General features: G+C 35.1%; 1 protein-coding gene across 1 annotated transcript in view; it reads right to left on the bottom strand.

The window, feature by feature from the left end:
- Positions 1-22,439, bottom strand: part of CEP290 (centrosomal protein 290) — a 101,058-nt gene that overhangs the window by 19,546 nt on the left and 59,073 nt on the right. The window contains exons 29-42 of the mRNA XM_036251095.1: positions 20,916-21,027; positions 19,832-20,287; positions 18,370-18,534; positions 17,410-17,517; positions 16,824-16,958; positions 15,409-15,675; positions 14,694-14,801; positions 13,600-13,799; positions 10,004-10,217; positions 8,442-8,579; positions 6,838-7,059; positions 6,376-6,498; positions 2,384-2,529; positions 1,904-2,059 (exon numbers count right to left, since the gene is read on the bottom strand). Coding sequence (XP_036106988.1) covers positions 1,904-2,059; positions 2,384-2,529; positions 6,376-6,498; positions 6,838-7,059; positions 8,442-8,579; positions 10,004-10,217; positions 13,600-13,799; positions 14,694-14,801; positions 15,409-15,675; positions 16,824-16,958; positions 17,410-17,517; positions 18,370-18,534; positions 19,832-20,287; positions 20,916-21,027 — 2,550 coding nt within the window. The remainder of the gene's footprint in view (positions 1-1,903; positions 2,060-2,383; positions 2,530-6,375; positions 6,499-6,837; positions 7,060-8,441; positions 8,580-10,003; positions 10,218-13,599; positions 13,800-14,693; positions 14,802-15,408; positions 15,676-16,823; positions 16,959-17,409; positions 17,518-18,369; positions 18,535-19,831; positions 20,288-20,915; positions 21,028-22,439) is intronic.

Here is a 22,439-nt window from a genome sequence, read left to right on the forward strand (position 1 = left end):
GTTCTTATAAAGGAGTTCCACTTCCTATGTTCACACTCTATTAATACTGACACAATAGTGTGTGTATATATATATATTTCCTTTATTGATTTTAGAGAGAGAGGAAGGGAAGGGCAGAGACAGAAACATCGCTGAGAGAGAACATCAGTTGGCCGCCTCCTGCATGCCCTCCACTGGGCATGTGTCCTGACCAGGAATCGAACCGGTGACCTCTTGGTTGATGGGTCAACACTCAACTACTGAGCAACACTGGCCGGACCACAAGAGTATATTTAATAAAGAAGCAGTAATGGTAATTTTTGAAGATGAATAGAAAGAAAAATAAAGTGGACTAAATTTAAGAATGGTATCTTCACATCCAAATGTTATATAAGTAGATACCAGATTTTGACAATAATCATTTAAATGATTGCAGATTGTTTGTAAACACTTAGAAGAGGAAGAAATAAATTAGGCAAAACTAATCTACATTCATCTTGGAAGAAATGAATGAAAGAGAATATTACAAATAGTTTCAACTGCTGTTATTAGGACATGGTTTTCTTTTTCTTTGCATAACCATGACTATATCAGAAAACAAAGCTTGGAAAGAGACAGTGAAACAAGAAAATCTCAAAGGCTCTACTGAACAATGACCTTGAGGGTTCTGGTTCCAGGTAACATGGAGTAAATACACCCAGTCTTGTCTCTCCCAAGCGCATGGAGCATCTACTTGAGGACTTTAAAAGGTCAATAGTTTCCTTTACATGCATATACGCATCACCAGTGGACACAGACAACAGTGCAGTAAAGGCCTGGAAGGGGGGGGGGGTGCGACATCTGTAATACTCTCTACTCTCAACAATAAAGATAATTTTTAAAAAAGGGAATAGTTTACAGACTGGGACAAAATGCCAGACTTTGAAGTATCAGCAAACAGGTGGTGAACTGACCTTTTCTTTTCCTCTGGTATTTACTGGCCTGAACACAACCCTGCTTGAAACACTGCAGCGAGCGTGAACACCGAGGAGAGAACTCTCGGGGAGCCTTCGGGTTCTTGCCCAGAGAGTATAAAACCCCTCACTATTTTCCCTTCTCTGTTCTTTCATGCCTCCACTCTCGAGCAATCCCACAGGCAGTGGTGGCAGAGACAATGGGGAAATTGGCAACATCTTTAGGGCGGGAAATCATCTCCAATTAGCGGAGAGCCGTGGCTGGTAAGGCAGACGGGCCAGAGCAGTGCCCCAGCCCCGCGCACCCCCTTTCTGCCCGCCTGTGGTCTGCCTGGCTGCACATGTGCACAGTGTGGGGCGCACAGGACACAGGGTAACTGGACTGCCAGTTTGGGTTCCAAGTACCTTTAGGGGTCCAAGGGGAACAGACAGCATCAGGGCGATCGCAGAAAGGGCGGGAGCTCAAACAATGATAAAGTTGTTTATGAACTTCTGGGCTCGCCTTTGAGCTGCATGTGTTTGGATCTGATCCTACTTGGAACACCTGAGACTCTGAGAACCGAACTGACAGAGAGTTGACAGGCTGTCAACCGGGAGGGACCCTGGTAGGGCAGATCCCAACAGCAGTGTAAAGCTGTGAAATGGAACTGGTATTGGAATCATAGCACATAGAAAGCAGGTTGGAACTTGGGGCCTGAACCTATCCAGATCGACTGCCTGCTAAAACAAAAATATCTATATTTTCCCACAGAATTTAACCTAGATCCAGAGTCTTACAACATAATATTCAAAATTTTAAGAACACAATCCACAATCATGTGGCATACAAAAGAACAAGAATATCTCAACTCACATGAAAAGACGATCAACAGAACCCACGTTTAAAATAGCACATTTATTATATCAGTTTCTATGGGTCAACCAGTTTCCTTCATTATTAACAGACAGCACACTTCCATGTAATAGCTTACCTCATATATGAGATTTCATTTTCTAAGTCAAGATTTCTCATTTTTAATTCTTCCAATTCTTTTTCTGACTCTAAAGCTCGTACTCCCATAACTTGATTAACAGTCAGGCCAGTTGATTTTAGTTTCTTCTGCAAAGTAAGTTTCTCTTTATCAACTCTACGGGATTAAGAAGCAGAAAAATACATCATTCATTCATTGTTTGGCTTGCAGCTTACTCACTACAAGACCAATATACAAAAACCAGATTGTTCTGCATTGGCTATGAGCTTACTTATTTTAAAATAATAGGAAACTCCATTTACACATTGTTAAAATATATTTAGAACACATTTTAAAGAAAGAAAAATAAAAAATAAATCACAGATAGTAAATAATAATTAAAATTAGATAAGGTCTTATGTTATTAAGTACAATAAAGCTATATCTTCCAGGTTAATTAAAGACTTTACACATAATTAACTAGGTTTACATTAAACTCACTTGGCAAAAAGTTCCTTCAAACTATTCAACTGTTTTGTTAGAATATAGATTTCCCCCTCTTTCTCTTTTAACTTGTTTCGGATTCCCTCCATTTTGCTTTGCCATTTTTTACCTTCTTCCCACCTAATTAATTCTTCTCTGGCACTCTGTGAACAATAACAAAGGAGAAAGAAAATGACCACTATCGTTTTTAATATCATTTAAAGAGTTATCACTTACCATTTACTAGAACAGTGGTAAAACAATATTTCTTGGAAAATAATTAAAAAGGTTCTAACTTCTACAATTTTTAGGTATGTCTAGCTACTAGCAAAAATACCTTTCAGTTTACGTATTCCAAATTTTATAACTTGACAAATACAATTCTGGGGAACAGTTTGAACTAATGCTAACACCATGATGGAGTCTTCACAGGAAGATGTTATCATAAATGATCATGACCACAGTAAGCTTGTAACACAGAATCTATATGTATAAATGACCAACCCAATTCTATGACCACCTAAGAATATCCTAACATGGGGGCCCCTGCAAATCTTCATTGAACATCACTTTTCTTATTCAATAAATATTTATTTAGTGCTCATCATGTGCCAGTTGCTACTTAAGAATAGAAGCAATGAATAAACCAAACCAAAAAAACTATCTTCGTAAACATTAGAGTCCAATTTATGTTGGCTGGTTGGAATGAAGCAAAATACAGACAGGAAAAAAGAAATAGAGAAGAGAAGTTGCAGTTGCATCAGTATGATAAGTGCTAATAGTCCATGTATTGCCCAAGTTTCAGAGGTCCTACCAGACATTCATATGGTTAAAAATTCTGTTCACAATTGTCCGAGCCAAGAACTTATATCTTCAGTCTACCAAGCAAATTTTAGTGATTTTACTATGTACTAAATTTTCTAGGAATACAACAGCATTATAAAAGGAAAAGCTATAGACATTATTTTGCTGAAAACCGTACCAACAATTGTTATCCATTTTAGAAATAAAATTATAAATGAAGTGCCATTGTGACATGTGAGCTGCCAATAGAATACATCTCTATCTGTCTACATTTGTCACTCTGAATTCACAGTAGCATAATGTAAACGTACAAGCCTACTTCATATATCTTCTAGTGTAGTCATGCTAGAGCATTTACACGCTGAACTATGAAAAATATATTATTTATATAAATTATTTTCCTTTTATGTTTCTCCTTTATCTTTTATTCAGGGCATTTATAGTGATAAATGTGAAATTATGCAGGTAGGTACTAGTTTATATTAACCACAAATGTCATTTGGAAGAGTATAGAGGACATTATGAAAGACGGTATTTACTATAAAAAAGAACGCTGGGGCCGAAAGGGTTAAACCCATAACTTTAAGTCAAACGCCCAGTTTAAAGTCAAATGCCCGACTAAGGCAAGCTAAGCTGCCCTCTCAAAACTTACTTTTCTCATACTGGCTAAGTTTTTACCTTTTTTATTTAGTTCAGCTAAAAAGCATCCTTTAAAAGAATGTAAAAACTTCACTAAGTGTTTGATAGTCATTAACTTCTTTTTTTTTCTGAAATGTAACAAAAAATTGTGTGTACTTCCAGAAATATAAATGTTAGTTGGGGTATAAGGCATGCAGGTAAATTCTTCCACAGCACATAGTGCTTTGAAGTGGGAAAGAAAAGCCAAACTAATTTAAAAATGAACAATAACAACAAAACAACAAAGGCAACGTCACCAACAACCTGTTCTAGACTGGGGGAGAAAAGGCAAGAAGAGGGGATGTTCTGTTTCCATATTTTCTGTACCACCAGCCTCATACGTGTAGAGTTCAGAATGTTATTGCCTTTTAACATTTTCAATCGTTCAACAATTACTGAGCATCTACTATGTGTCAGAGACTGTTCTTAGTGCTAAGGATACAACAACAAATCAAACAGGCAAAGTGTCTGCCATCAAAGCTTGCACACCAAAAGATGAACACACAGGTAAGGAAATCTCTAGTCTGTCAGAGGGTAATAAGGGCTACAGAGAAAAGGAAAGCAGCTAAGAACAGGGCTGCCAGGCAAGGGGGTGGGTTTTGTTATGCAGATATGCCACAGATGTTGTTTAGAGAACAATGTGTTGAAATTTCAATATGGAAGGATTTGTAAGTATAAAAATATTCATAAATTAGAAATGCTCAGCACTGAGTAATATGAAAGAACATTCTCACTAGAGTCCTAGATATAAATTTTAATATTAGTGTAACTTTCTGTGTTCTTTCTTTTTCCAGAAAGTAATAATATCGTGCACGGGGATGGACTTGTTGGCTTACAAAAGACTTTCACATATTGTTTCACTGTCAAAATGATCTTGAGAAACTGACAATGCAAACAGTATTATCTAATTTAAGAAAAAATAGCCCTGGCCAGTTTGGCTCAGCGGTTAAAGCGTCGGCCTGCGGTCCGGAGAGACCCGGGTTTGGTTCCCGCTAAGGGCACGTACTTCGGTTGCAGTTTGTCCCCGGCCCTGGTTGGTCGTGCGGGTGGCAGCCACTTGATGTGTCCCTTCACGTCGATGTTTCTCTCTCTCTTTCCCTTCCTCTCTCTCCCTCCCAGTCTATCTGTACAAAAAATGGAAAAATATCCTCGGGTGAGGATAAAAAAAAAAATAAACCGAAACAGAGAGGTTAGGAGTCCAGGCAAAGCCACAAGGAGATTGAGGTATTCTGACAGGAATCAGGTGAGGGAACTGGTATCCAAGGATTACTGAGACCTTTGCCCAAGGTGGGAGACAGTGAAGAGAACAATCTAGAAGGGTAAGGACATTGTGATCTTGCAGTTTCCATCAACAAAGCTTCTGACAGCAAGTATGTTGTGGTTCCAGGTATATAAACGCAAGCATTTCAATCAAAATGATACTGATATTGGTAAATTTCGATAGGGAAAATATTTTTTGTAATGTACTCTGTTAAAATATTTAATCCCATTACCTGTTTTCTATACAGAGTCATTAAAATATGTAATTTTCTTCTTTCATGTTATGAAAAGTATTTTATAGATACTGAATATTTTCTGGGTAAAATGTTCCTAACCATACTTCTTCCATTGTGATTTTCTTCAGGGAAGACATTACCACCAGCACCAATACTTCCCAGGTCACTTTTGATATTTTCAATGCTACCAACAAGATATAAGTCTTCAGTTTATCATTTATACAAACTTAATTATATGTATATTAGCCAATTTTAGGTTTTTTTTCAGTTAATTATTTCTATCAGTAATTTTTTTATCCTCACTGGAGGACATAACATGTTTACTGTGAGAGAGAAACATGGATCAGTTGCCTCCTGCAAGCGCCCCGACCAGGGATCGAACACACAACCTAGGCATGTGCCCTGACCAGGAATTGAACACAGAACCCTTTGGTGCATGGGACTATGCTCCAACCAACTAAGCCACCTGGCCCGGGCCCTGTCAATATTTTTATTATAAAATAATTTGCTACTTAAGTGGTAAAAGAATTTTAAGCAATTTTTCTCACATTACAGAATCAGTTTATGAGTGAGTTGGTTATTTTAATATTACTATAGATATTGAATATATTCCAAGTCACATTGTTTATCCTGAAATAATAGTACTGTCTACTGAAGGATAAAAGGACAACACATTTGGTCAAGGTAGAAGACTGAAAACGCCTAGCTTCCTTCCCAAAGGTCAAATCACCAATATGTAAATAATTACATTTGGAGAAGTGATACAGCTGGATATACAAAGTGTGAAGAGATTTGGGGTGTATCATAATATCAGGAAGATGACATGGACATGATGTAATAATTTCCAAATAAAAGTTACATTAAAGGTGTGTCCTCAAGTACACTTGTCTTAGACTTCTACATTATTCAATAGCATTTACAGTGTGTATTAGGTGCTCAAATTAATACAGTGAGTGCATTAGCTACTGATCAGTTACATATTTAACTTAGTCTTTCACCACCTTAAACACAGCAGTATGTTTCTTCACATACCTTTTCTTTCATAGGCTTTACTTCTACCTCATCCACTTTTCTTTCCAGTTGGCTTTCTAGCTTTTTAATTCTCTTTTGGAGTTCTTCAATTACACTTTGTTTATTATCTATCAGAGTTTTGCCCTGAAAAATAATATGTATTTTAACATTTTATAAGTAAAAAGGTATAAAACAAAACACACAACAAATATCCAACTACAAAAATTTTCTGAAATTAAAGTTTACCAAACTTTCCAAATGACACTACTAATACATAACATGGTATTTGTTTCTACATTTTAATAAGATATACTACTACTCTAAAATTACAAATACAGGTCAACCAAAGGAATTAGCTAAACTAATCAAGGTGATATGTAAGCTAGGTCCAGCAAATATTATATATAAAATTAAAAAGTGAGAATCAACTGCTCCCTATATATTATAAATCAAAGATATTATCACAATTAAATATAAAATTACCTGTAATCCACTGGTTAGTCTTTTTATTTGCCTTTTCAGTTCATCATTCTCTTGATCAATTCCATCTTTCTCTCTAAGCATTTTATTATAGGCTTTTTGTTTTTTTTGTAGTTCATTAGTTAAGTCATTCAAATTATCAGTAAGCAAATTTTCTCTGTTTTTACTTGTTTTAAGAGCTTCTTTCAGTTTTAAAAGATTTTCATTTAAATCTTCAATTTGTAACTAATATAAGATAAAGAAAGGTTTAATTCATGAATCTTCACCAAGTATCAGAAAAAGTATACCATTAAGCCTTATGAAGAAAGTTTTATTCTAAATGTTTAAGTACACATGGGGAAAAAATCCCACAAACAACATACATCTTTCCATCTTCATTTCCAATGAACCAAGTGTACTTTGAGGGAAAAAAAATAAAACAAAATATGAAGAAACAGTTTAATGAAATTGATCTTCAATATCTAGAACCAAAATTTGTGGCTGAATTAATTTAGTAAAGAAATAAGTATATATGGATGTAAACAGCAATGTTTTAACACTATGAAACATAAGAGTACTATAAACAAACCTCTGACTTGAAGTAGTTTCTCATCTACTTTGTAAAGACAAGACACGAAAGGGTACTCCTAACCCTAGACAGTCCACGTGAGAAAGTATATGTAGAAAGGAGTTCCTCGCTGTCTTATACAGTAAGAGTGGTGGAAATACTGGTACTTAAAATATGTTTTGTTGAATAAATTATTACAGACCAAAAGCATTACTAATAACAATAATAGGAAAGCAGTATTATTGTAATGCAGTTAGGATAAATCATAAACTTTTCTGGAGAAGTCAGAAAAGGCTTCCAGAAAAAGGAGTTGAAGAATGTTAAGAATTCAGAGAAGACATTTCAGGCAAAGAGAAAGGTATTAAAGAAGACATCAACAAAGGGCTGTTTCTGCTTATATGTTTATTACCTAATGGACTTTTACTATCAACTATGCTCATAATCTTGATAGGTGCAATGGAAGATTTCAAAAATCTGAGTAAAATTCAGTCCCTATATGGTTTAATGGCAGTGAATTGCATATACATATAATGTAAGAGCAAGTCAAAATCCCATAAACTATTTCAGGGGATATATAAGGAAGCTAATTAACTCATTATAAACTAGCAAAACCTAGATAGACAATTCTGATATAGCAAAAGAAAAAAAAAAATCTACACATCTTACTTATCAATACAGACTAAAAATCACATGTAAAGTGTTTTTTAAATTTAATTCTATTGGGAAAAGTAGCTTATAATGGCCATTCATTGCTATTCCAAGATGATAATCAGTGTACAAGTACAATAAAGATACTTACCATTAAAAAAATAATAAAAGTGGATTCTCTTCCAATGTAATCTTCAGTTTTTTTATATTAAAAATGTGTTTGGGGGATGGAAAGAGATTAAACCAAAGAACTTATGTGCATATATGCATAACCAATGGACACAGACAACAGTGCGGTGAAGTCGGGGGCGGGGTGTCAATGGGGGAATGGGGAAAAAAGGAGGGTCATCTGTAAAACTTTCAACAATAAAAATAAACTTAAAAACAATAATAATAATGTGTTGATATTCACCTTTAGCTCTTTAGTATGTCGATCAACAATCTGTTGAACATTGAGATTTGCCTCTTTCTGAGAAGCTGCAGAAATAATACGTTCTTCAGCTGCTGCGGTCATTTCTGCCCTGAGTTCCAAAAGTGCTCGACTAAGTGCCTAAGAATTACAACAGATATATAACTGTTTTTGAAAATTTGATATTTTATATGAGCAATATGTAATACTAAAGATATATAGCCTTTATTGCTTTCAACTATTTTGTCTGAAATATTATATGTTTAATCAAACATAATTCACAAACAACCCAACTTTTCAAATGAATTTCCTTTAGCAATTGAATTCAATTCTTTTCAAACTGAGTATGAGAGTTCAAAATCTTGACATTAATAATTTTTAGAACCCAGCATTAAATCAGGCCATTTTTATTACAAAAACCAGGTATGTTTTGTTTTCAAACATCCAAGTTTAGATATTTATCTGAATTACTCAATACATACTTTCATATGAAATTAACTAAATTCAAGTACACTAGAAAAATTATGAGATTAAAAAAGACCTAAAATTTGTCTGGCTGGTGTGGCTCAGTGGATTGAGCATCATCCCATGGACAGAGAGGTCCCAGTTCAATTCCCCGTCAGGGCACATGCCCGAGTTGTGGACTTAATCCCCAGTAGGGGGTGTGCAGGAGGCAGTCAATTGATGTTTCTCTCTCACATCCATGTTTCTATCTCTCTCTCCCTTCCTCTCTCTAAAAAATCAATAAAAACATTTAAAAATAAAAAAAGAGGCCTAAAATTTGCCAATATCCCCGGGCAGTGTGGCTCACTGGGTTGAGTGCCGCCCCATGGACTGAGAGGTCAGGGCACATGCCTGGGGTTGCAGGTTTGGTCCCCAGTAGGGAGCGTGCAGGAGGCAGCCAAAGTTTCTCACATCACTGTTTCTATCTCCTTCTCCCTCTTTCTCTAAAACATCAATAAAAACATATTAAAAAAAATAAAACACATCTTAACAAACTAAAAATGATGGAAATTATACATACAATATCTGCTCTTAGACATTACCTCAGAGGGAATGCTTCCTAATTCTATGAGGTCAGTGTTAGCCAAAAAATTAAAAAAAAACAACTAATAAATCAGATATCTATTGACCAACTTCTCATAAAAGTATCTCTGTGACTTTCTTCCTTAACCTTTCCTACTCACTGTCAAATCTCCCTCTTAATCCCCACATTTTTCAAAATTATTCAGTTATTCAACTTGTTCAAAGTAGCCTCACAGTAACATAAAATCCCAGTAGAAAAGAAAAAGAAATAATGGAATTAAGATTTCTTATTTCCTACAGATAACCCACAAATCAGATTGATGACAACATAAAAAGATAAACTGGACTATCTATGCATTTAAACCACCAATAAGGCTATTTAACACAATGATCTTAAAAGACCCTACTTACCAGCATACAATAAGGCTCATGCTCTTTCTTACAAGAGAAATAGACACTATCATCATTTACAAGTCTACTCTAAAAGCAATCTACCACATGTATTTCCTGAATGCTGACAATTTTTTGTTGTTACTTACTTTTTGTTGTTTCTCTTTAAGGGCTAATTGGTTCTTTAACCTTTCCACTAGATTTTTCATTGTCGTTGTTGGAGCTCTTGAATTTGCTTCTTTTTGAGCCTGAAGTTCAGATTTTAAGCTCTGTGACTCATTTTGTGACTGGGCCAGAAGGCACCTTAAATTCTCTACTTCTGATTTAATTTTTTTCACTTCAACTGCATGGTTTTCTTGGAGCCTAATACAAGCAAACATATGTATTTAGTAGAGTGGTTGCTGCAATTAACACTTTGATACAAATTCTACATAAAGAGCAAATGTTTGGTCCTAGGTATTCTTACAACCTAAGTCTTGATCCAAATTCAAAATAAATACAATTTTTATTCCACTTAACTTTTCTTAAACTTAATGTAAAATAGACTTTTTTTTTCTATATTCTGTCTGCTGTCTTTGGTAATGATTCCATCAAGCAGTTCTGTGGCTCTAGACAAATAACACAGAAAATGAACAAACAACACCTTCAATACTATGTCCTGCAAGGTTTTCTCAATCACTGCTCTATTGGCTATTTGACTGCTAATTCTTTGTTGGGGGCAAGGGCCGACCTGCCCTGTGCATTGTAAGGTGTTTAGCAGCATCCCGTGCTTCTGCACACTAGAGGCCAGTAGTACCTCCTAGTCGTGACAATCGAAATGTCTCCACACATCACCAAATGTCCCCAGGGGAAGGAGGACAGCATCGTTACCTCAGGTGAGAACCACTGCCCTACACTGTCATGCTGCAAAGACAAACTGTAAACTTTCATAGAAATTACATTTTTATTCATTTGTTTATGGTTCCAAAGTCACTAGCATTACACCTATACCTAATATCTGTATCTATAGATATGGAAGTAGATGTTATCAGCAGACTTGGTTAATTTAATCAATCCAATTGTTCATTCTTCATTAATAAATTGATATAGTACTAAATTATATCCAGTTCCCTTGGCATTTAGACACTGTATTCATAAGGTCATCAATATAAAGATTCAAATTATTAAACTGTGACCAATGAGAAGATTGTATTAAACTATGAACAAGTGTTAAACCATCTGAGACTTGTTGCTTACAGCAAAGAACTTGTTATTTTAATCATCAAATTGTGATTTTACTAAAGAAAATATAAAGATCTATAATTTTCTATAAATTTCTAAGACACATTAAAATATGCATACTGTGAACAAAAAAAGGGGAACCGTAATTAGTCTAATGGAAAGTAACCTCAGGGTGATCTGACTGTAAATCCCTAACTGTGCAGGTCATGGTGGGTAGCCTCAGACTTAAACTTCTTTAGTAAAAGGTTTATCTTTGCCTTAAACAAGCCCTGTCCATTGTTTTTGTACATCTAAGTTAACACAACTTTGAAATGCCCCCTTTCAAGTTGGTCTGAAGATTGTTACTGTTATTGTTAGGCTGAAATGCCCCCTTTTCAGACCCCGGGAAGAGGGCACACAATCTTGTTAATTATTCTGTAATTCAATCCCTGCCTTGCTTTCTCCCACCTTCAAGTAATCTTTCTTGCTGTTCCTTCTTTAATTCCAAATGCAGAGAAGAAACTGCAAATTGTCATTCTGGGAAGAACTTTTCTTTTTTTTAAAGAGAGAGAGAGCCCTGGCCAGTCTGGCTCAGCGGTTAGAGTGTCGGCCTGCGGTCCGGAGAGACCCAGGTTCGGTTCCCACTAAGGGCACGTACTTCGGTTGCAGTTTGTCCCCGGCCCTGGTTGGTCGTGCGGGTGGCAGCCACTTGATGTGTCCCTTCACGTCGATGTTTCTCACTCTCTCTCCCTTCCTCTCTCTCCCTCCCACTCTATCTGTACAAAAAATGGAAAAATATCCTCGGGTGAGGATAAAAAAAAATTTAAAAAATAAATAAAAAATAAAGAGAGAGAGAAAGATTGATGTGAGAGAAACACACCGACTGGTTGCCTTCCCACACGCTCCCTGAATGGGGCCAGAGATCGAACCCGCAACCAGGTACACACCCTTGATTAGGAATTGAACCTGTGACCCTTCGGTAGGAAGGCCGTTGCTCTAACCACTGAGAAAAACTGGGAAGCATGTTTCTGTCTGTTAAGATCTTGTTTCCAGGTGTATCTCTGTTTGGCTTAAACTGAACTCTAATAAACTTTAATAACATTTCCTACAGGTCTGGATGTTAACTATGTCAAAAGTATCAATTTGCACACAGAGAATAAAAGTATAATTTTAGGCTAAAATGACATGGTAAAGTACAAAACAACTACTCAAGTATTTCAAGTGACAAAAATATTATATATTTCAAAAGGTAATTTCAAAAGATGATTATTTTCTACACCCAGGAATTAGGTTCAAAAGCAGAAGCAATTTTATACTCTAAAACACGACAGACTTACTTTATCAAAATAACATCTCATGTATAAAATGTAATAGAATGGGAAAATTAGATTAAAAGACACCATATGCTATTGCTAATTCTCTTTTAGAGAATAATCTCCTAAAAGTGGCAGCTTCTTAATAAAGCAAGAGTAGTGTTACTTTTGTCAGGGGCATCTTGGATAATGTCCGAAATCAAAGGTTCTAATAAGAGTTTCGGAGCCACAATGGAATTCTAAGTCAAGTAGTTCAGCTTTCCCATTTTTTCAAATAAGAAATTGAGGTGCAGAGACAGTTCTATAATAATTACAAAATATGTAACTATAAACCTATTTTAGGCTGAAAAATCTATATTCTGCCCTGGCTGGATTTGCTTAGTGGTTAGAGCGTCGGCCTGCGGACCAAAGAGTTGGGGGTTTGATTCCGGCCAAGGGCATGTACCTTGATTGCAGTTCGTCCCCAGCCTTGGTCAGGTCGTGTGGGGGGCAACCAGCTGATGCGTTTCTCTCATGTCGATGTTTCTCTCTCTATCCCTCCCACTCTGAAGGTAAATGGAAAAATATCCACAGGTGAGGATTTAAAAATCCAATCAATCAATAAATGAAAATCTATAGTCTGATCAATTGATTGAACAATGTTTAAAATCTCTAGTCTAGAGAATGAGTGCTGTGAACCCTCTACTGTCACTATAATAATATAAAATGTTAATTTTTCATTCAACAATTTATTGAACCTCTATTGTGTGCTAGAAACTGTGTATAAACAAAAGTTTTACATTTATTTGTAACTCTAAAATTTTTTAATTACTTTCATATGCAAGAGCATCTGGCCTTCAGATAATCACCCTGAAAGAGCCAGGGTAAGTACTGTAATTTCTGTATTATGAAACAGAGGCTTAAAGAGGTTACAAACATGATTCTGGACAAGATTCTGGGTTGGCACCTAATTAGACGACCAGACTCAAACTGTGACTTTCCCTCTCCTCCCCAGCACATCACTGAGCCTTCCTGTGGCCCAGTTTCCTATGTGAAGAACGGGAGAATATAACCTATGTCATAAGTAGCCTTGAGGATAAAACTAAACCATATATATATATATATATATATATATATATATATATATATATAAAGTTTTTAGAATAGTGCCAACATAGAAAATAGGTTTATCCTCATTATATCATTATTATTTGTCTATTGTCTATTATTAGTAATATATTTTGAAGGCTTACCGTAATTTGACATTTTCAAAATCTTTGATTTTTAATTCAGTGATTTCTTTTTGTCTCTCTAAATCTTGAGATACTTTTTTTAGTTTGATCAAAAGTGAGGAGAGAGAGTCATCTTGTTCTGCTACTGCCTGTTCCATCTCAGCCAGACGAATAAAGTGCTTGTTGGTAGGAACTGGAGTAGGAGGCTGTTTTAGTAAATCCTGTGAAATATGAATAAATTAGTAATGAACATGTACAACTCAATCCCGTGCTTATTCCATAATTTTAATGTGGTTCCTCAAATAATAAAAAATAATATCTAATCTAAAAATTTAATAGGCAATGAAGGCTTAAAGAAAACAGGAAATAGAGGTCAGTATGTAGCAAAGTCCCTACATGTACTGAAGTATCAATAAATGTGGATTGAATTAATGAGTTAAGACTCAAGGATGATCAGGTCTGTATGTGAGGAGATGAATGATCATCTCACACATACAGAAGACAAAGATTAAAAGAGGCAATTATAAACTGAATTCAGACATGAAAATCAGTTAGATGTAGGTAAACTTATAATGAGCAGAATTTGAAAAAAAAACTGCGGTCACATCATGGAAGGCTTTGAGTATATGGGCAAAGAATATAAATGTGGCCCTGGCCGCATTTGGCTCAGCGGTTGGAGCGTCGGCCTGCGGTCCAGAGAGACCCGGGTTCAGTTCCCGCTAAGGGCATGTGCCTCAGTTGCAGTTTGTCCCCGGCCCTGGTTGGTCGTGCGGGTGGCAGCCACTGGATGTGTCCCTTTCACGTTGATGTTTCTCTCTCTCTCTCTTCCTCTCTCTCCCTCTCGCTCTATCTGAACAAAAAATGGAAAAATGTCCTCAGGTGAGGATTAAAAAAAAAAAAAAAAGAATATAAATGTGATTTATAAGCAGCAGTGAGATACTAAAGGATGGGGGTTTAGGGAGAAGAATGGTCAGAGCTGTGCTTTTAGAAGATTATTCTGTCAACAAAAAATAGGGTGGCTTCTACTCCCTGCTCCAAACAAAAAGAGAGCTACATTTTCAATTATATGGCCTCAAAAATCTGTAAAAAATAGAACAAAATTCTTAGAATCTTACCCAGGCCGTTTGCTTGAATTTATTGAGTGAACTATCAGCCTGCAGTTCTAATTTCTGATGAAGAATATGAAGGTCTTCTTCATGTTTCTTAACAATTTCTCTTTGCTCCTATTTAACGGCAAATCAAAATTGTATCTTAAATTATGATTTAAATAAATTCACATTATAAAGATATTAAATATTTGTTATCTTTAATCTTCCGAAATCCTTATGAGATAGGGACGGAACAATATCCGCATGCATATATTCACACCAGAATGCATTTCCACTAGTACACGGTCAAGTTGACAGTCCAGCCTTACATCATAATTTAATTTTAATGTTAGAATAATATTTATCCATCACCTTTTAACTTGTTTCTAAAAAATGTTTAAATGTAGAACCCCCGCCAAGATTCTAGCAAATCTGATTTCACTTTTCACTAATGTGACAGATTTCTAACTTATTAACTCAATCTTTACCTATAACCTCAACTGCTATTTTTCAATATCATGGTTTCTCCATGACTGTTATTCCTGATATAGTCAAGCCATTAGAGAAAGTTCACATACATAAACTGCCAATTTTACTGACAGATCTGTAATCCAATCACGTGAAAGTAATAATTCCTAAACAGAATCATCTGAAAAGCGAGACATGAACTACCACTTCAGGGCAAAATAATATTTGCATTTGACTAAAAAATAAGAAAAGAAAAGTAGCATAGCATAAATACCTCTCTGGCTTTTTCCAGGAGACGCTGATACTTCTTTAACACTTCTTCCTTTTGATTTAACCGTGCCTGCATGTTTGCAATGGTCTGTTGAGCAATTTGCAGTGTGTGGTGTGCCTGTGGTTCCACCTCTTTTCTGCCTAGTTCAGCTATAAGCTTTTCTCGTTCTGCAGTGGCGGGTAAACGAAGCCTCAGTTCATTGATCACTTTGTCTCTTGACAGAATATTTTGCTCTGCTAACCGTAAAGCAGATTCTTTTTCTTTTAGCTTCTGCAATGATCAAATCATAATAAATTATTAAAGTATATACTTCTTTTAAAAATGTTTCATCTGAATTTTAGATTGGTTATAAAATTCAGAAAGGAGTTTCCCTTTGTTTTTCACAACATACTTAATAAAAGCCAGAAGGTATTAATAAGGTTAAAATGATACTTCTGCATGACAGCTAAGTTATCTATATGCATATTTTATTTATTTATAAGACTATCATGTTTTAGAAACTTCACCATTATGAAGAAAATAAAATTTAAGGTACTTTATTTAGGTCTTGTAGTTTTAGAACTAGAAATGTGTGGTGGTGCTAAATTTAGAAAGAAAATATAATACATTGTTCCTTTCATTTCAGTCCATTGACTATCAGAGCACTAGAACAATAATTCATAAGTCAGCTGGGTATAAAACTTGGAACTTTACTGGCCTAATTCAATAAATCACTATGATAAAGTCTACAGTTTATAAAAACAAAACAGAAAAAAGTACTGACTCTTCAAAAGGATTAAGATATATTTTAAATGAAGTAACTCAGTGGCAATTCACATACATGACAATTCTCAATTCACTAAAAATGTACAATTTTACCAGCAAAATAATTTTTAAATTTATTTACAATTAATATGTTAAGATGTAAATTAAAAACCATATTCAGTTTATATTATTTTCTATATAATTTAATAAAGATATATTTGATCCTCTTACTCAAGTTTATGGCCTAGGTTATAGAAAGAAGTAATTTCTAGCTCTCCTTCAAACCCTTTCACCACTCATAAGAGGAATTAATTGAAACTGATTCAGAGATACAACATGCACTTCAAATTAAGGATAAAAATAAATGAGGTTGAAAGCAATTCTTCATCATATACTGCTCATAAAACTACAATAAAATGTTATTTTAGTTTCACTACTACTGATCAGTGTGCCCAAAAGTAACAAATAATGATTAAATGAATATTGAATTCAAATTAGTCATATCTGTTGTTCTTTACTGGCTATTAGAAGCATTATGGGAGAGTAGAAAATGAGGCTGGAATTAGCAACAGATTCATCATTCTATATGTTGTCCTCATTAAAAAATATTACATATTTAGAAAATTCCATACACCCAATAATACAGTAATCAAAGTGCAAATTTTTCTGATTACCTCTTCTAGCGATTTGCAAGTTGCCCGTGTTTCCAAAATTATTCGAACATTCTCTTTAATTTTTCTTAGTGCTATCTCAAGTTGATTTGGAAGGGGCAAACTTGGGTCTGGCATGGATCCTGTAACTTCTTCAAACTATTAAAAATAGCATTAAAAAAACAGTTGTAGTATTAAGGAAAATTATATTAATTTTTATAACTATATGATAAGACATGGTTAAAGCCCACTTATATTTGAAATATAAAAAAGATAAATTAAAATTCCATCTGACTTTAAATATAGTTTTATTTTTTTTAATTGATTTTTGGAGAGAGGAAGGGAGAGGGAGAGAGAAAGAAACATCAATGTAAGAGAGAAACATCTATGGGCTGCCTCCCACATGCACCCCAGATGGGGATCAAACCTGAAACCTGGGCATGTGCCCTGACTGGGGAATTGAATCAGCAACCTTTTGGTGCGCAGTAAATTACTCAACCAACTGAACCACACCAGTCAGGGAAAATTCCATCTGACTTTAGAAAACATTGCTATTGGTTCACGTTATAGGCCATGCTACAGAGTAGTAAATAGGATTAATCATTTGTACCTTTTGTGCTGCATTTAGTATTTCATTTTGCTGACGATCAAAAATGTCTAGCTGACGTTCCAGCTCAACTTCTCTTTGATCCCAGGCCATTTCCCTTTCCTCATGAAACTGAAAAGAGACAGTTTGGGTCAGACACACAAAGACACTCATCAAGCAAATAACAGGAATTTTTATATATTTTTTCTTATTTAATTCTCACAACATCCTCTGAGGTCACTATTATTATTTTTTTTATTTATTTATTTATTTTTTTTTATCCTCACCCGAGGACATTTTTTCCATTTTTTGTACATATAGAGTGGGAGGGAGAGAGAGAGAAAGGGAGAGAGAGACAGAAACATCGACGTGAAGGGACACATCGAGTGGCTGCCACCCGCATGACCAACCAGGGCCGGGGACAAACTGCAACCGAGGTACGTGCCCTTAGCGGGAACCGAACCCGGGTCTCTCCGGACCGCAGGCCGATGCTCTAACCGCTGAGCCAAACCGGCCAGGGCACTATTATTATTTTTATAGGAAAAGGAAGAAAATTCAGAGAGATAAAATAATTTGCCTAAGATCACAGAGTAGGCTGATATGGAGTCAGGATTTCAATCCATCCATGCACTTATCCATCTGTCCATCCAAAACATATTTAATGACATGTACTATATACCAAGCACTATTCTTGGCAATGCAAGCGTACCAGTGAACAAAACCAAGTTCCTTTTGCCATGGAGCTTATGTATTTATCAATGAGAAGAAGAGATAAATGTGCTTATACATTGTTCCTTTTTAAGTTTAAGACTACAACTGCAACATAAGTAAATAAATATGCATTTTATAATGGTTTAGAAAATAAAAAATAGGGTATTTATACCACAATAATAGAAGCTAAAGCCAAGTGATGTATTCACTCATATAATTTTCTTAGGTTTAAAATCTTAGCAACAAAACAACAAAATAAATATGAAAGGAAACCTTGTTCTGCTGTACAATTTCTTCTTCCAGACTGCTGATTGTTTGCTCATATTCAGAAATTATATTATTCAAGTATTTTATTTCTTCTTTATCCTTGACTAATTCTCGATTTAGTTTAAGCTCTTGAAGACGGAGTTCTTCTATTTTCATATGCCAACTGATTACCTAAATATATAAATTATATAAACAAATGTAAATCCTATGTTAAGTAAATAATATATTTCTCTACAATCCTAATGATTTTAATTCAAATTAATGGATACTACAAAAAAATAAAACATAAAATTATCCTTTGTTGAGTTACATGGCGTTTTACTTAGAATTTCCATGGAAGTTTCTAAAAATATGTGGTATCTTAACATAAAACATGTTTGAAATTATGTGTGAGTGTATATCGCTAACATTTGCTTTCACTTATTCATTTGTTTTCATATATTTATTGGGTACTTATTATAAGTATGTAATTGAAACATAGGTTTTACTTTCAAAAATGAAAATCCTAAATATTTCTAGCCTAGAGAATACAATTTAGTTACAAATTAATAATTTTTCATTTGATTTCATCAAATAAAGTTAAAAAGAAAATTATATTAAAAATGAATGTGGGCCCTGGCCAGTTTGGCTCAGCGGTTAGAGCGTCGGCCTGCGGTCCTGAGAGACCCGGGTTCGGTTCCCGCTAGGGGCGCATACTTCGGTTGCAGTTTGTCCCCGGCCCTGGTCGGTTGTGCGGGTGGCAGCCACTCGATGTGTTCCTTTCACATCGATGTTTCTCTCTCTCTGTTCCTCTCTCTCCCTCCCACTCTACCTGAACAAAAAATGGAAAAATGTCCTCGGGTGAGGATAAAAAAAAAAAAAATGAATGTGGGCCTACTACTTGTAAATTTTAAACAAAAATGATTACAAAGAGTAGAATTCAAGTGATAACCACTATAATGTTTAAAAATAATTATAATTCATATTTAATTTTTTTTAAACTTTTTTTTATTGATTTTAGAGAGAGAGTTAGAAATATCGATGAGAACATTGATTGGCTGCCTCCTGCATGCCCCCCACTGGGGATCGGGCCCACAACCTAGGCATCTGCCCTGACTGGGAATTGAACCAGCGACCTCCGGGTGTATGGGTTGATGCTCAACCACTGAGCCACACTGGCCGGGCAATTAGTATTTAGTTATATACATAAACTTCTCTAGAGTACTTAAGATTCTTTGATATTTTAAAATCTAAGCATTTCTACTAAAACCATTGTTTAGAATCTCATTTTGTTTTTACAAATAGACATTCAAAAATGTTTAATATGTAGACGAACTGGACCTCATAAGGTAAATTTATACCATTTAAATTAATAAATCAAAATTAGAATTTTGGCCACATATTAAACAATTTTCATATAGGCATATGCTAAGAACTTAAAATTATGTTACTCTTCTGAAAATACTGAAGTGAAAAATGAATGTTTTACCTTTTGAGCTCCCCTGGCATCCTTCAAAGTGCTTACTAACTCTTCTAGCCCCTTTAACTTTAATTCCATCTCCAGTGTTTTGTTCTCCATATTTCTATGTTCTTGAAGAGAATTTTTCATTTCTTGCATTATCTTCAGTTTGTCATTTTGCAACTGAATCATTGTTTTAGAGAACTTCTCCTGCTGTGCCAAGGGCAAAGCTCCGCTGAACTGGCGGCGTAGAGACTGAATTGTTTGGCGCAGATGTTTTGCTCTGTTTCTCCCCTCCAAACGGGCATAATAGAGAGCCTGTTCTTTCTCATCAAGTTTCTGTTCTAAGCGCAAATTACAGGCCTCCATCTTCTGCAGTTTCGATGTAAGAGACTCCAACTTACCAAGAGCAGTAACTTCACTAATTTGAAGAGAGACAATGTGTTGGTGCAACTTGGCAATTAGTGCCTTTTCATCTGATTGGGCCTAAAAGAAAAAATATATATACTTGTCGTGTCAAGTTCTTCCAATGAAACTTACCATGGATTTAATATCACATTTACTAAATAAACGGTAAAAGTGTGCTACATGAGAGCCTATGAAAATCTAACCTTGCTTTAATACAAATTTCCAAAAACAAAAAACAAAACCAAAAAACCAGAATTAAACGTGTACAATACAAATCTAGCATCTGGTTAAGTAACAGTTGAAATGTTATGGTGTGTTCTTTTTAAATTCCATGTGCAAATAATAATAATGGTGTAATACTAATGTGGGCAACGTGGTTTTTTTTTTAATTCTAAAGAAACATAGTAGAGAATATATGAAAAGCTACGTGAAGCCGTGAGAGAAAATATTGTACGAAAGATGTACTATTTCTCCTCACTGTCTTATCTCTGATCAGCAGTCAGCAGAATACATTTATAGGCATTTAAATGCTTTTCTGTATTATGAATGGTTATTTCAAATTAAACTGTAAACTAATCAGGTTACAATTAACAAAAAGAGCCTCCACTTGATATATTCTCTGATTAAAACTATAAAATCATCCCAATATCTAACGTGAATTTAGAAAAACGGAAACTCTGCACAGAAGAGCCAACACTGTACATACCTGGTAGTCCAACAGCTGCATTCTGATGGACTCCACTTCCTTTTCCCTGGACTGTTGTTGTGCATTCAAGATCTCAACTTGCCTTTTGGCAATGTCAGAAATCTCTCTCAGTCTAGGAAGTAATATTTCAGAAACAATTAGGTACATTTTTCAAGTACATAAATAGCAGGATTTCAAATTTTTAGAACCATGGAAAAGCCAATAGATTCCAGCATCTCTTCCTTGTACAAAATGCTAATGCAGTTTCTTTAACTGTTTCAAGAAACAGCACCATGAGAGGTTAACATGTGTTTTATAAAAAAACTCCATTCCCAACATCCCTGCCCCCTTGAAAATTTATAATACATAGTATCATATTAAATGTTCTGAGAAGTTTTAAAGTGAAAAATTATCTGAAACTATACACACATAGCATTCTCCAAAGGCATGTGGCCAAAGTATTCCTATCCCATACTTTTTTTTTATCAGACACTTATTGTCATAGTTTGGCATAGCTAGAATCAAATATTAAGTAGCTTTACTTGATATAACTGTACATTAAGAAAGCAGAAATTGCCTCGCTAGAGTGGCTCAGGTGGTAGGAGCATTGTCCTGTGCACCAAAAGGTTGCTGGTTCGATTCCCAGTCACAGCACATGTCTGGGTTTTGGGTTTGATCCCAGTCAAGGCATGCATGGAAGGCAACTGATAGGTGTTTCCTTTTCTTTCTCCTTCTCGTCCCCTCTCCTTCTCTCTCTCCCTCCCCCTCCCTCTACTCCTCTTTCTCACTCCCTTCCTCTCTCTAAGCATCTCCTTGGGTGAGGATAAAAAAAGAATAAAGAAATGTAAAATTCTTAGGTTCCCTAGGTAGATTAATGTAATGTATGTTTTGATTTGTTTAAATTTTATCAGAAATGTGGAAAAGATTATACATTTACTACATTTACAATAAAAGAGGGGGGCTTGAAGCTGATTAATTTCGTATATGACTACTGTGATAAGATTGCACAAGTAAAATAAAATGCATTTTACTCTGGGTTAGAATAATTTTAGTTCAGTATGACAGATTTCCTCATATTGTTAGGTTCTCACTGATGGTTCTATATGTTTTGGTCAATTAAAATATAATAAAATGAATAATATAACTTTATTTCAGAAGGTGAGGTCCATGAGGTGAGAGGAAGAATTTAAAGAATTCACAGTGAAATGGCTAGAAATGACTGATATACCCAAAAGAATACCAAAGCTCCAAAAAATGACTCTAACTATGGGAAGGCCATAAAACCCTTTCAACAATTATTTGTACTTCATAGATCAACACAGGGATCTTCACACTTTTCTTTTTATTTACTTATTTTTATTTTTTATTGACTTTATTGGGGTTAATAAAGTTATATAGGTTTTAGGTGTACAATTCTGTAAGACAACATCTATATATTGTGTTGTGTGTTCACTACAGCAAGTGAGGATCCTCACACATTTCTTTTTTTTTTTTATCCTCACCAGGGGACACTTTTGCATTTATCTTCTGACAGAGCAGGAAGGA

The sequence above is a fragment of the Molossus molossus genome, unplaced genomic scaffold (assembly GCF_014108415.1).
Source record: "Molossus molossus isolate mMolMol1 unplaced genomic scaffold, mMolMol1.p scaffold_m16_p_10, whole genome shotgun sequence".
Lineage (NCBI taxonomy): Eukaryota > Metazoa > Chordata > Mammalia > Chiroptera > Molossidae > Molossus > Molossus molossus.